General features: G+C 37.6%; 2 protein-coding genes across 4 annotated transcripts; both read right to left on the minus strand.

The window, feature by feature from the left end:
- Positions 1-88: 88 nt before the first annotated feature.
- Positions 89-7,975, minus strand: si:ch211-250n8.1 (uncharacterized). Of its 3 annotated transcripts, none has more exons than XM_057358128.1 (16): positions 7,753-7,973; positions 5,366-5,470; positions 4,952-5,027; positions 4,652-4,808; positions 4,388-4,433; positions 4,234-4,292; positions 2,955-2,990; positions 2,807-2,859; positions 2,469-2,601; positions 1,978-2,189; positions 1,830-1,875; positions 1,388-1,453; positions 1,249-1,308; positions 988-1,073; positions 809-903; positions 89-711 (listed from the first exon to the last, which is right to left on the minus strand). In XM_057358128.1, the coding sequence occupies exons 1-16, from the start codon at positions 7,787-7,789 to the stop codon at positions 677-679; spliced, it is 1,302 nt and encodes a 433-aa protein (XP_057214111.1). In that variant the 5' UTR covers positions 7,790-7,973; the 3' UTR covers positions 89-676. The 3 variants fall into 3 exon arrangements, with proteins under 3 accessions (XP_057214111.1, XP_057214112.1, XP_057214110.1); XM_057358127.1 differs by having other exon boundaries at positions 90-711; positions 988-1,076; positions 7,753-7,967; XM_057358129.1 differs by lacking the exon at positions 5,366-5,470 and having other exon boundaries at positions 988-1,076; positions 7,753-7,975.
- Positions 7,976-11,019: 3,044 nt separating this feature from the next.
- LOC130568906 (galanin receptor 2a) lies at positions 11,020-14,026 on the minus strand. Its single transcript, XM_057358130.1, has 2 exons — positions 13,286-14,026; positions 11,020-12,654 (listed from the first exon to the last, which is right to left on the minus strand). Exons 1-2 carry the CDS (start codon positions 13,630-13,632, stop codon positions 11,913-11,915), a joined length of 1,089 nt encoding a protein of 362 aa, XP_057214113.1. The 5' UTR covers positions 13,633-14,026; the 3' UTR covers positions 11,020-11,912.
- Positions 14,027-15,057: the final 1,031 nt, after the last annotated feature.

Raw genomic sequence — 15,057 nt, forward strand, 5'->3', positions numbered from 1 at the left:
TATAATAGTATTAGTGACAACAACAGGCTCTTTGCGAGTCTAGTTTTCTTATGTCAAATCAAAACAAAAAGGGACAACACATATTCTGTTTTATGTATTTCTTCCAAAATAGCATTGCACAGATACAGAGTATTACAGTTTTTTTTTACAATATTCATATGTGACCCTGGATCACAAAACCAGTCTTAAGTAGCACGGGAACATTTTTAGTAAAAGACAAAAATACATTGTGTGGGTCAAAATTATCGATTTTTCTTTTATGTCAAAAATCATTAGGATATTAAGTAAAGATCATGTTCCATGAAGATATTTTGTAAATTTCCTACCTTAAATATATAAAAACTTTATTTTTGTGAGTGGATGGTCTGCCACAGTGCCCCTGATTAACAACTTCAAAGGCAATTTTCTCAATATTTAGATTTTTTTGCACTCTCAGATTCCAGAGTTTTAAACGGTTGTATCTCAGTCAGATATTGTCCTATTCTAACAACTCATACATCAATAGAAAGTTTATTTATTCATCTTTCAGATTATGTAAAAATCTCAATTTTGAAAAATTGACCCATAGACTTGTTGTCCAGGGTCACATATGTCAAATATGATAACACAAACAAGAAACTTTTTTAAACAAATTAAAAACTCCACTACAACTCCAATCCACTAGTGATGATGTTCCTCACACAAACCATTCTGTATGTTTGAACCCAGCAGCTGTAAAAAAGAAAGATAATAAAAAATTTACATTAACATAATAATGACTTTTGATTATCTTTTTTATGGTAAAACTTTGTGTTGGCATCAGACTCACCAATACGATTAACAATTTCTTCACACTCACTACTTGTAGCAGCCTGAAGGACCACACAACAGAAACCTATTGGTCTTTCTGTTTGTGGTGTATCTCTGCAATAGTCAAAAAGGCAATTACATTACTTATGGATAGGCGTATGGTGTGAATATTATTCAACAAATTCTAAAGATACTTACAATACACAGAAGGCAAAAATGGTTAAATCAGGTTGGTTTCCAAACCTCCCAACACATGATATTTCTGGGAAATGATGCTGACACAGCTTCTGGTTAGAAGGAGAGAAATAGGCTTTTTAGCAAATAGTCAGTCCCCTGTAGTTCACATGGTAGATTGTAGCGCTAATAAGGCCATGGATTTGGTTTTCAGAAAGCACAAATTGACATTGTCAATTGCTTGAATAAAACAATAAAAATGTAAGTGTAACATTGTATACAAACCTGCTGACTGGTTTTATCAGTGCAGGTAAGGTGAGTCTCCTTTACATCCAGAAGGACTTCCTATAAAACATCGCACAAAAAAAACATGCATGAAAAATGACACAGGTACATGACCTCGCTTTCTCAATTGCAGATATACCTTTCTATCCTGCTTGCACTCCAGGACAACAGGAATGGCGTGCTGCAAAACCTCTTTACCTCCATACTTCAAATAAAAAAAAGTAAGATACAGTAAATAACATGATATGAACAAATGTAACTTTATATAATTGCATTATTTTAGGATCATTAGCTATGTTTACCATATAATGTTATTAAGGTAGTATTGTGATTAAGATCACTCTTATGTAAACAGAATACTGCCATAATAACCTAAGTATAGGAACATAGCATACAAACAGGGTTAAATAAATTGACCATGTTACGTAAACATCTTAATCCTTTTACTTTATACTCTGATTACTGGCAACACTCAGACTCATGGTGTACATGTAAACATCACTTTAATACAAAAAACACACATGCATGGATTAAAACCAAGTAAGAGGGCCATAAAGAAGTTGTTTGCACAACTACTGTACCATTCCTATGTTTGCTTTTCCTAAGAGCTGCACAGCATACAGGATCCTGTTAATGAAACAAGATTAGTCACACAGCCTGGGGTTCTTTATTGTATTGTAAGATTGACATCTTTTTTGTGAATAGATTTCAATGGGGAAGTTTGTTTACCTGCCATCTTTTACACAGGGCGTTTGCCCTCTTTTCTGACCCACGGTTTTATGAGACATCGATTTCGGGCCGAATTGAAGTGATGTGTTTTCCTCTTTAAGCTGCTGTAAGTGTTTAACCAAAGGTTGATAGATGGACCCATTTTCTGCTCTCCATCGTATCAACCGAATGGAAAGAGGCTGACCCTTCAGCTTAGAGAAAACCACACCTGCCTTTTGGATAAAAAGTACTACTAAAAGTCAGATATTGGTCTTCACAGTACGTTTTGTCCTTATTGTAATATGAAAAAAAGCCACACCTTATGAAAATTAATGGGTATATGAGTAAGCAAACGCAAGATGAATGTAGGAGCATATGACATGTAATCAATTCAAGCAACTGAGATAACAGACTTCACACATATTGGCCTATTAAAGAAGCAATGTAATATTGATTTAAGTCAGTATGGAGGGTCATGCAGGGTACACGGTCTGGGTAATATTAGTGTTGACCTGTCCATTGCTGGCATTCCTCAGAGATATTCCATTGATTTCATCAATGATGTCACCAGGCTCTACAAACATGTCCGCCTGTGCTTGACTGCCCTTCAGCAGGTCAAGCACAAAAACACGTCCATTGAGGTACCTTTAAGAGAGAAAGACTGTTTATCTATAACATGCCATAGGATAAACTTTTCTATTACATTCTGGTAAACCTAAAACCGGTACACTTGTACAAATTATTTGCAAAAAAAAAACGTTTTTTTTTTAAATCACTGGCCCAAAAAGTTGTTTTATTATATAACAAAAACAAAACAAGGTAAAATAAAACAACGTGCCAACATGCTAACCTGAGCACCATGCCCAACTCCTGGCATGGAACGGCTTCATAGATTTGACACACCTAAAACACAAGCAAGATTTGCAACATGCAGCTCAGCATTTACTCTTCATGCACATACAGCCAAATCTAGGTGTGCTAAAACATTTCAATCGTACCGGAAGCAGCCAGCTTTCATCCAGGAAGCTGCAATTCTGAGATTAAAGTTACAGAAAGGAAATGTCCATTAAAAGAAAACTCATACAGACGCATGCCAATGGCACTGATTGTAAAGTTAAAGGTCCAGTATGTAATTTTTTGCAGGCTCTATTGACAGAAATGCAATATAATACATAACTGTCTTCAGAAGTGTAAAGACCAGTGTTAATTTTGACAGCAAATTTTGATTTAGTTTTAGCAGATTTTTGATGAAAATGCAATTTAGTTTTAGTCACATTTTAGTCAACCCCATCATTTTAGTTTTAGTCGACGAAATATGAACAACATTTTAATCAAATAAATATACATTATATTTAGTCTACTAAAATCTAAATGGTTTAAATCATTTACTTGGTGAAAGTAAATGTTCCATACAAAGCTTCAACAGTTTTGACATAAATTGACACCTTAGTGAAATTAAACCAGGTCATTACCTTTATTTTTTCAGAAAAGTTCAGTAACTAGATATGCATTGTTGGAACGCAGAATATTAGACCATAAACGACATGTTCCAGTTCATTCAATCCCATTTGACTCAAATGACTCGTTAAGTAGGGCGTGTTCATTCAGTTCATTCAACCAATGAAACGCTCTGACAGGGCTCACACTCAAAGGCTATTGGCTCATGGCATGCCTCTTTGAAGAAAGAGCTGCACTGTCTTTGCTTGAGACAGCAATGAATGAGAAATAGCTTTCAAAAGACATATTATATAAATTGTATTACATTTCCTTAGTCATGCAAACATGCTACATATTTGGTTGGAATGTACAGTTTGACTCACTTCATCACTTCTATAATCAGTAGAGGACAGCGCTTCTTTGGCTGACTCTATGTTGTATTTGACGAATACTTTTCGTCGTAGTTTTCGTCAACGAAATTAACACTGGTAAAGGCCTTACATAATGAAGCGTTATGTTTCTATTACACAGGAATGAGTTATTTCTATCTACATACACCCCTTGCATGGAATTTGTCATGTTGTTTCTACAGTAGCCCTAAACAGACAAACTGCGCTACAGAGCGCGTTTCGTAAATACGTTATCTCCTTCAGCAAAGAAGCGAAAACATGATGACATCTTAGTTCTGTGTCAACCACCATAGGCTTCGAAAGGGAGGGGGAGGGGTGGAGTGAGCCGTTGATTGCAATTCGCAACCTCACCGCTAGATGCCGCAAAATTTCATACACTGGACCTTTAATATACATAGCTTATGCCAAGGTTTAGCAGTGTGATTCTAACCTCAATATTGAGCTTAAACTCCATTTCTGACAATACCATAGACAGTGAGATAAATGGTTCTGTCCAGAGAGAATTGAGAGAATGATTAAGGCAAAGGAACTGCTTATGTCAACTAGTTAATTCAGATGGTTTATATAATTTAGATGAAACTCACCTACAAACTCTTCATTTCTTAATATAGCAACGTTGGGGCTATACCACTGCAAAGACAAGAACTTGCATTTATTATCTGTACGCCACGTTGTTTGCATGGTGTCCATGTCTATCCTCAAGTGTTTGGTATCAAAATGTATACTGTTAGTAAAACTGTTTTGAAAGTACAGTTCATGCTATTTTAAAAATGCATGTAAACAATTAATTGCATTGTTTACAAGAGTTTTTTGACAGGCTCAAGTTTCCATCTCTGGTGTTCACCAACCTCGATCACTCTGTTTGTGTGGAGTAGATGTTTTACTACATTTCCCAGAGTTCTTTTCATCAGCATCAGCCGTATAAAGAAGCGTCCTCGGCCCTGAGAGGTAATAATCTTGCTGCAGGCTGCTGTCTGTTGCACTGCCAAAGAGACTGAACTCAGCCTTTGAACAGACAGAACATCTATATTTGGCTAAACTCTGATAGAGATCAATCAAAAGCTTATTAAAAACATGTATTATCTACAAACAAGAAGGGCAGAATGTGTAAATATAAATACTGTAAGATTTAAAATAAAAAATCTCACCGGCCACATGTGTCGTGCTGTATTAGCTGTTTAAAACACTGCCAGTAATCTCTATGTGCCAAACTCAGAACAGGCTCTAAAACATTAACGACATGCAGCAATATTAACATAGGCTACACTTTTTATTTGCTCGCTTTCTCCTACACAGAACACACACAAATCAAAAGTTTAGACATTTTAGAATGATAAATATGGCATACATTTATGTATCTTAATTTTTTTAGTTTAGTTGTAAAGAAATGTATATATAAGCACAAGTTTGTAGTTTTTTATTTTAAACATGAGAATAAAAACATAGCAAACATTTTAAATCAAAGCATAATTCACATTTAAAGGGTTTAATTTTATGAAAACAAATCATTTGTTTGTTTATATAGGCGTTTGTACAGGAAAGTGCTCGTGTGTGACGCTCACGCTGAAGTCCCTTTCGCAATATAAGCTCCAGGAGTTCACAGCAGGACACCAGGTGTGCGCTGGAGTCTGTCACTGTGCCCTCACACTTCAAATTCAGAATGCACACTGCAAACAAACAGGTATTTCTGAAACTATAGAACAGTCCTTGAATCTTCAAAACTTAAAAACAGCATCATTAGAAATCTTAGTGGAGCTGTGTTGCGTTTCCATGAAAAATATCATTATAAACCATTTGCAGTTTAAAACAATTATTTTAGGGCCTTATAGGTATAGATTAGGGCAGCACGATATATCGAAAATTTCGTTAACTAGTTAATAGTATGCGCGATATCCATATCGCAGAGAGTTGCGATAAATTAAATTTGTCTCATGTGTCAATCATTTGTGTGTTGCATGCTAGATTGTCCAAATTGGACCAATCAGAAGGTGCTATCTTTATACCCACCAAGTAGGTGCTATTATACTATTGGCTAGATCGCGGCTCAAAGCAGAGAGCGGAAAATAAATATGGCAGGAATAGAGACGAGCGAGGAAAATGACAGCGACGAACTTGTGCCGAAAAAGAACGGTACGTTACGTCTGAAATATGGCAGTATTTTGCAGGGCTCGACATTAACGCTTGTCCGGGACAAGTAAATGTTTTGTATGGGCAAGTGAGAGAGAATTTTACTTGCCCGACCGGACAAGTAACTTGAAAAAAAGATCAGTGCGACATATATGTAGAATAATAAGAATATGTTCATTAGACAGAGATGCGTGTTTGTGCTTGTTTGTGTGTGACAATAATCAATGCGCACCGCACTGAGTCCACGCGGACGCGGAATCCTGTTATTTAAATGTCATCTGGCTGTTCTGCGTGTCTGAGTGAATTACGTGCACAGTTTAACATACAACACGAGTGATGGTCGAGGATTTATCTGCGTCTGCACTGTATGAGGATATGAACAAATAAACTTTATCTCAAGAGTTGCTCTGAGTTCATTTAACGAGCGTTTTAGTGTTTGAGTGAAGCTATCTGCAAAAAAGTGTCTTCCCAAAGACCCGTCAAAATAAAAGTCCTGTTAAATTGAACACTCAGACAAAAAATACTGTAGTGTACTATTGAAAATTGAAGTGCCCTTGTAGTAAATTGATAAACACTGTATACTATAGTAAAGTTCAAAAACAATATAGCAGGAATTTTACTGCAGTTTACTATACTAAATACTATAGTATCCTACAGTAATTTATGTGGACAAATATACCACTATTGTATAGTAAGAAAGGAAAAACACAGAACTTAGAAATATTCAAACAAATTTAGGTAATCTAAAAATGATATGGCCCTAATTTATCCATCTGTATGTAACAATAATGTCTTTTGTCAGTTACATCAGAAGAATATATATTACCTTTTTATTTCAGTATGATAGTTACATATACAGTTAGGGCCATAAATATTTGGACAGAGGCACATTTTTTTAAGACAATATCTATTATAAAACTGTAAATCGAAAACATATTGATACACAGCTAAAATAACAAAAAATGTGCCTCTGTCCAAATATTTATGGCCCTAACTGTATATAAATAATAAAAAATAGCATTTCTCTAGGAAATGTTTTATCGCAAGAAATATCGTTATCGCAAGATTCAACAACAAAATCGCATATCGCATATTTTCTCAATATCGTGCAGCCCTAGTATAGATTCAAGTTGGTTCCCATCCACCAGATATCATCCCACCAATAGAACCCAACAAAACTCCAGTAAGTAATTTCCAATAAAACCAATACAATTTCCATTGCAACCATTAAATTCATTCAAATTTCTGTGGAGGTTTCTACAGTATTTTTGTGTTGTTGTTGTTGCAGCAATAGAATGCGATTTTGCATTTCGTTTGATCTTTTTATTATCATAAACACACATCAGCCAGATATACTGTACATCCGTTGGATTTCGTTTGGCTTTCGTTTCGCACTGAGTTGCGTTTTAGGAAGCTAAATGTATAATGTAAGATGCGCTTTAGAAGTATGTCACCGTATAGCTTAACGCGACGCGCTGTCTTACAACGCGACGCCTATGTAAAAAAACAACACGCGACGCAATGGCCAAGGGCGCGTTCACAGACCAAAAATGAAACAAAAAGCGCAGATGTAAAACAGCAACGTATACTGTGTCAGCATATGCCTCCACTACAACGAGACCCCACCTCTCAAATTCAATGCGTTTTGTGTGAGCACGCATCTTTTAGCTTGGCGCATCACACACCACCGCTCCCACAAGCTCTCCTTCCGTTTGCTTAACCAAACCATAGCAACACGGTATTGAAACCGCAAACAGGCAGGCCAAAACTGTTTTTTTTTCGTACTCGTATGATATGATCGCACAGTGGACATTAAACCTACCTTTAAGCTTCTCAATGAGAGGATCTTTAGCTGGCATTATGGTACATGCAGTGCGTTTCGATCCCCTCTACGCGCATTACGCACCGTTCATCCAGTTCGGCAGGGCTGAAAGCAAATGCGCCTTTAGCGAAATAATAACCCGTCATTGGAGGTTTGTTTTCTCAAGGTTGGTTAATAAGTGAAACACTATAATGTAAGCTACAATGTTGATTAGAGCGCAGTCTTTATACCGTCCCTGTATATGATCGATATAATATTAAAAATCATAATTTTCTCCATGATTTAATACTCAGTTTTACTCGAGTTACTCCCAAAAGTATTAACTTTTCAAACAATGCTAAATACATAAATGCATACAAAAATGTATTGTTCAAAAATTATTTAATGAATAAATAAAGTATAAAGTTAAATAGAGTCTGCCGTATACAGTAACATACTATAAAATAGATACTTAGAGACAAGACTTAAAATAGTCCCAGACTAAAATGAATGTTTGAGCTGTCTTAACTGAAAATAAATTGCCCTGTCATATCTTTAAATATGCCAATGCCATTGTTTTGTCTCAAGATGCACACCAGTAATGTTTTTATCCGGCATTTTATTAAAAGTGACTTAAATATCCTAATTTAACTAAGGCATAGTCCTGGCTTAAGCTAAGCCTTGTCTGTGAAACCGGGCCTTAATGTTGGTGTTCTGAGCTTTATGCAACATATATGTACATTGAGGAGGGATTTGCAGGAGGAGGGAACTAAAATTCATCAGCTCATTGTCACTGGCTGTATGGAGTGCTTTAAATTACCATATAAATTAGAATGACCATTTGCTCAATCAGTTTAAAGCTTATGTATGGTTGCCTTGGTAACACATATATTGCAGGTACAGAAGCATCATATATTGCTAGTAACAGTAGCACTGATTACCTTTACCGATTTTAAAATCCAATCTTTCAATGTGAGTTAATATTCCATATTCACATTTCCATTTATGCATTTGGCAGACGCTTTTATCCAAAGCGACTTACATTGCATTGTACTATACATTTGTTTCTGACTATGTGCAACACCCTGGGATCGAACTCATGACCTTGGCGTTGCTAGCGCCATGCTCTAACCGCTAATTTAATTGAATACAATCACTGCACTAATAGATGACATAAACAAATGTTATGTGGCCCAAACTTAACTTCTGGTAGACCTCTGCAAAGAATCAAGAACTGTTGAGTAGTTTTAATTGAATTGAATACAATTAATATACAATAAAATAATATATAAATAAATAGTAATTCTAAAATAAATTGTTATTACTGTATAACCAAACACAGACCGGAAGTATCTTCTTTCCCGGTCTTTAATTCTGTCCAGTAAAACATCTGCAATTACTTCAGTGGCATGTTTACCCTTTGTTTAACACCGGTTAAAATTTACTTTGTCTTGTTTTTGAAAAAGTCGAAGATCCTAATTTGACCAACTTCGCTGAAGGCACAAGTCTGCTGGGACATAATGTATCTGTTCGATCCTCCGAGCATGCTTTAACTTTGAGGCTCCTACATTAGAACTGATTGGAAACGTGAGTAAAGGGTCGTCCCTACCTGTTTCACCCCAGTGTGATGTTTAAAATGATGAAGCTCATGAGGCGTGCAGCTGGATCTGTATAACAGATGTTTTTACCATTGCCCCCAGAGAGATGGCAAGACGAGGGCAACAAAGAAAAGTACACGATAACTTCATCTGTACCGGGGGGTGTGAGGTGGGCAGATGTGACATTGTTAGAGGCAAAGAGCAGCCAGTACAAGTTATATCAACATCAGAAGTCACCTTATGCCCTGGAGAGATAAGACAGAACCCTGTGGCTTAAATGGTGAAGTTTCCCTTGACTGTACAAACGGCTATCACATACAGTCGTATTTTCAGCAGAAAGCCATTAAAATGTGTGGGGTGATGGTGTGAAGAAAGCACATGCTGTCTTGCATTACTTTATCTTTTATTATGTAGACAACTACAGTACAGAGCATGTTATAAAGCAATTCGCTTCAATAAAAGAAACATTGAACACGTGTCAGGAATGTTTGAATGTATCACCTTGCATGTCGCTGCAGATTCAATTCTTTTTGTACTTTGTTTAGCACTGAATAAGAGCCAATATACAGTAGTGTGTAAGGTGACATATATATCAGCATTTTGATTCATACACAATTGAGTTTTGTTTTGAAGAGTGCACGTGCAAAAAATGTGTTGTGGTGAAGCAATGAGGTTTTTTATATCGAGATATATTGTGAGGACATCCAATAAACTTCCTTTCATTCTCCTCATAATCCCAAATAAGATAGGAAATGAATGGTGTGACACATTCTTCTCATCTCGCTTCAATTAGGCTTCAAGTCAACACACATCCCACCCCCCAACCCCCCTGCTGCTAATTCTGCCCAGCATCATATTCTAATTGGTTTGTGCAACCGTTTCTAATAAAAGTGACTCTCTTTTTTTTTATAACATTCTTATGTTTATTATCCAGGGGTCAAAAGCTCAGATATGATTGGGTCGTGATTAAAAGCTGAACCAGTGACCGCTGTCAATAGGACACATGGGAAGATTAATCACGAATTAGCATCATCAGCAGCAGCAGAGGGCCACAAGTACTGCTTTTGGCGCTCGGCAGATGTCCTCTGTGCATATGCCAATCAGTTTAACTCCAGAGTGCCTCTTGAAAATGTGGAGCATGAGAATGTGAGAGATGGGTGCCAAAGTCTCCTGCACAATTACATTTTGGACACACAATTCACATTTTCAAAGGTCAAATTTAGCATCCTAATTTAGCAAGAATGACAGCAGCTGGTGCTTTACAAACAAGAGGTCCTTGTTAACAGATCTTCACTTTTTCCAACGAATCAGGAAGTGTCATGGGAAGTAAGAAATAGGATATATGTTAAATAGCTACGTTCACGTATAGCAGCGTCATATGTTAAATGAAGCAGCAACAGGGCTTTTTCCACAGATGTAGCAAATCAGAGAGCACATATTACCAACAATCCATCTAAGCATCAGCGGAGACGGAAGCTACACGCTAAAAGAAGCCAGCTGGCAGATCCCCAGTGTAGCTATAAGGAGAAACAAGAGAAGTGGATGTACATCTTCATAACATCTTGAGTGATGATCGATTGGAGGAAGATGCTTATGCATTCTGTTGCTTAGAAAATGTGACACAAAGAACAAGGCTTTGATTTCATTGCTTTATTTTGTAAATAATTGTTTATTCATTAAAGGCATAGTTCACCAAAAAAATGAAAATTATGTTATTATTTACTCACCCACTTGTCATTTCAAAGCTGTATGACTGTCTTTCTTCAGCAGAACATGAAAGAAGATATTTTGAATAAAGCTGTACGGACACAAAACCAATGCAAGTAAATGGGTGCAGGTTTACAACATTCTTCAAGATATCTTCTTTTCTGTTGTACGGAAAAAAGTCATGCAGGTTTGAAATGACAAGAGGGTGAGTAAATGATAACAGATTTTTAATTTGGGCGAACTTTCACTTTAATTCATTGGTTGTTATTCAAACATTTTTTCTGAACTTGAGCAAAAATAGATTTGGTTGTGATTACAGATCCCAGTGAAAACATTGTAAAAACGTTATGTTGACATTCAACTGACACAAATGTAAGTATTTAATGGTGCAAACAAAATCAACAGTTTTTTGTGTTTGTCCATGAACGCTTGTGAACTAAACCAAACCGTTTCCTACACAACAGATCCCTAAATGAGCTCAGGCAAGGTTTAAAAATACATTGAGATTTAATAAAGAAGTCGTTTATTAATTCAGAGATTTGCTGGATCAAATAGTTACGGATGTTCAACGTCAAAACCATTTGGTGCCAGCAATGTGCGCCGATAATAAACCAGACTGCACCTCTGGAAAACTAAACCATGTGTCACAAGGGTCTGCACAGTCGCACAACACAGCCACCACCGCACCGCGACGAAAGCTGCCAGCATTGAGAAAACACAGACGCGAGAGAGCATTTTAAACATCAGTCACTGTCCTCATGAGAACACAAAAGCCCTGCTTCCTTTCTATTTAACAACTTTTCTTACATAACCATGTCACAAATGCTTTTAAAAGCCTCTGGAACAAAAGAGTTATTAAACGCTGAGTGCAAAAGGTTATGTCACATTAAATGTCATAAAGGTGCTTGTCATCATTTTCCTGCCGCTTTTGCTCCACAGGCAACCCCGGGATGACCCCTCGCTCTGATTGGAGCCTTCGCTCGAAGCCGCTTCCACCAAGCTCACCGTCTGCGCCGGCTGGATGGTGTGAACCCGGTTTACGACCCGGTTATGGAACGCACAGCCGAACACTTTCCTGAAGCCTTTCCGGAAGTGTTTGGACACCAGCGCGTACACAATGGGGTTGAGGCAAGAGTTGGTGTAAGCCACCAGGTGAGAGAGAATGCGGAGGACGTAGGTGGTGTGGTTGAGCGGGAAGTAGCCAAACCACATGCACAAGATGACCAGGTGGTGTGGCAGCCAGCATATGCAGAAGAGCACAGCTACGATGATTATCATCTTGGTCACCTTGCGCTTGGCCTTGCGGGATTCCGACATGTCCTGCATGGGGTCCACAGACGTCCACAGGTAGCGGATGGTGCGGGCGTAGGTGATGCCGAGGATGAGGACTGGGATCAGGTAGCCGAATATGAAGGTGCAAACGTCCATGGCTCTACGGTGCTGGATGTTCCAGGCTGGAATGCAAAGGGTGGCTCCATCAAGATCCATCTGTCGGTAGTAGCTGAGATAAGGGCTGGAGAAGAACAGAGATAAAGCCCACACCAGACTGATGGAGGCCAGAGCGTTACGGGGTGTTCTCATCTCTCTTGAACGGAGCGGGTAGCGGATGGCGAGATATCTTTAGAGAAGAGGGCAAAAGAATTAGAATGTATTAATCCAACCTAGAGAAGATTCATTATGAATTATTTATAATGCAATCAAATCTTTTCATCACAGAAAAAATAAGAGTCTATTCCAAATTTTCATTTAATCAGCACTTATAGATGTATTGTGGCCATTCCAGTCCAGTGTCTGTTAATTTTCAACAAAATCAAACGTCAGGAGTGACATAAAGTCATCCAACAGCAATGTGAAAGACTGACAGCATGACAAGACATATAATCATTTTTGAACTTTTCCTACATTCAGGTACAAATATTACTGTTATATAGCCTAAATCTCATTCAATTAATTTTCCTTCATAATATATGTTTTCCGAAATGAACGAAAAAATCATTTCAAAGTCACTGTAAAGAAAAATGAACATAATGTTTTCCCCCAAAATAGATTATTTGCACCACAGACCTTAAAAAGCAGCTCAAGTTTTTCTTTACAGTTCTATTATTAACTGATATTCATCGTCTATCTTTCTGTACTAATACTGAATGCAATTCCCGGTAATTTAACCTTTACCAACGTTTACACATTGCTCGAATTATTTAACTGTAAAGAATAGCGCGCACATTGCGCGCAGCAGGATGGAGACGCACCTGTCCAGGGACACAGCTGCCAGCGTGAATATACTCGCGTACATGGTCAGATAGATGATAAAGTGCACAGCTTTGCACACGAAGGGTCCAAAGACCCACTCGTCCATGGTGTAGATAGTAGCTTGGAGAGGCACGCAGAACACGATGAAGCAGAGGTCCGCCAAGCCAAGATTCAGGATGAACAGATTGGTGGTCTTTGTGTTCATCTGCCCGTTACGAATGAGAACGGCGAGCACGAGGCAGTTTCCAACGGTGCCCACCAAAAAGATGATGGAGAAAATCACAGATATTATAATCGACTCAACTTTCCAGTTGGCGGAGAAATGAATCTGTTGAGATGTGTTCATCGTGGCTACTTTCAGACCCCTGAAATGTCCAAAAAGCTTATTCAGCACTGCGTAAAATCTATATGGACACACATAAAAGAACTTTGACGTCGTCCTTTTACCGTAACGACTATATTACTCAGTAACCACAAGGAGAAGAAAAGCATTTCGTGTCCAGTTGGGTTTTCGTGCACGTGAAGATGAGGGGGGATGTGGTGAACATCTTATGGTAATTCTTACGCTTCACTCCCATCAGCAGCCTCCTTCCCTAAAGGGAATTCTCAACACCCATACCCTTATACACAAACTCTTACACTTACAATTATAGAAAATAAGATAAAACACACCTAGAAAATGATCGTATCAATTGACGAATAATTCCGTTTAAATGCAGAAACAGACACGTATTTGAGTAATCATTGGCCTAGGTATAAATAATGCTAAAATAGTTTGCTCCTAAAGAACATTTATATTACTAAATATTAAAGAACACATATTAAATGAATAAACCAAAACTAATGCTATTATTTATTTTTATAAAGTCAATTCAATTTTTTTAATTTTGGATGAATTCAGGTAAATTCATCCTAAATAAAGATTTTACTAAATTGTATTAAATGTAACCCTTTTTTTTCTGTGAAACACAGATGGTGTCGTGTCTACAATGGAAGTCAGTGGGGGCAAGTGATGAAAGAATTTTGGGTCATAACCAAGATCATAATAATCAATATAAAACATTTACAAAGGTGGGAGAATTACATCAGACAGCATATCATGTTCATATTGAAACCATACATCAATTATTATATAGGCTCTAAGAAAGTCATTACATACATGTACATTACATTCACTTCTATGAGAAAGAACCAACATACTGGTTTCCCTGTTACAACCGAAACCGGGACATTTGACACAGTTCCCCTATTCAGCCAGACCTCAGTCTGCACCCCACCAACCTCACAGTGAGAGTCACTTTTTCCACACGCAAATACCCTCCCCCCCCACACACACACACAGACACACACACACGCACGCACTAAGTTTAACCACTGCTTTTTATACCACTGGGTATCCAGGTGGAAATACAATGAGCTGGGCCATTTGTCCATTAGTTTCCATTGAAATTCTGTAGCATTACAAGAGAGTTTTAATTACCAGCAGGAACTGAAGAGATGATAAAGCAGATTGATGGGAGATCATGGAAAGATATGAGAAAGTATTACATGTTATATGTAGAGTTGCTCTCATGCGAACATTTTGCCTTGTAACTTCAGATTTGACCGTTATTGACCAAGTGTGAGCTGACCGCATCATGACATCATTTAATGCATCAGCGTGTAAACGCACAAATGCACCACTAGAGCGCAGCACTCAACCAGAAGATGTTAACGTGTCAGTGGCGCCATACAAAATTCAAATGCACTGGTCCTCTAAATTCTGTTGTGT

This window comes from Triplophysa rosa, linkage group LG18 (genome assembly GCF_024868665.1).
Source record: "Triplophysa rosa linkage group LG18, Trosa_1v2, whole genome shotgun sequence".
Classification (NCBI taxonomy): Eukaryota; Metazoa; Chordata; class Actinopteri; order Cypriniformes; family Nemacheilidae; genus Triplophysa; species Triplophysa rosa.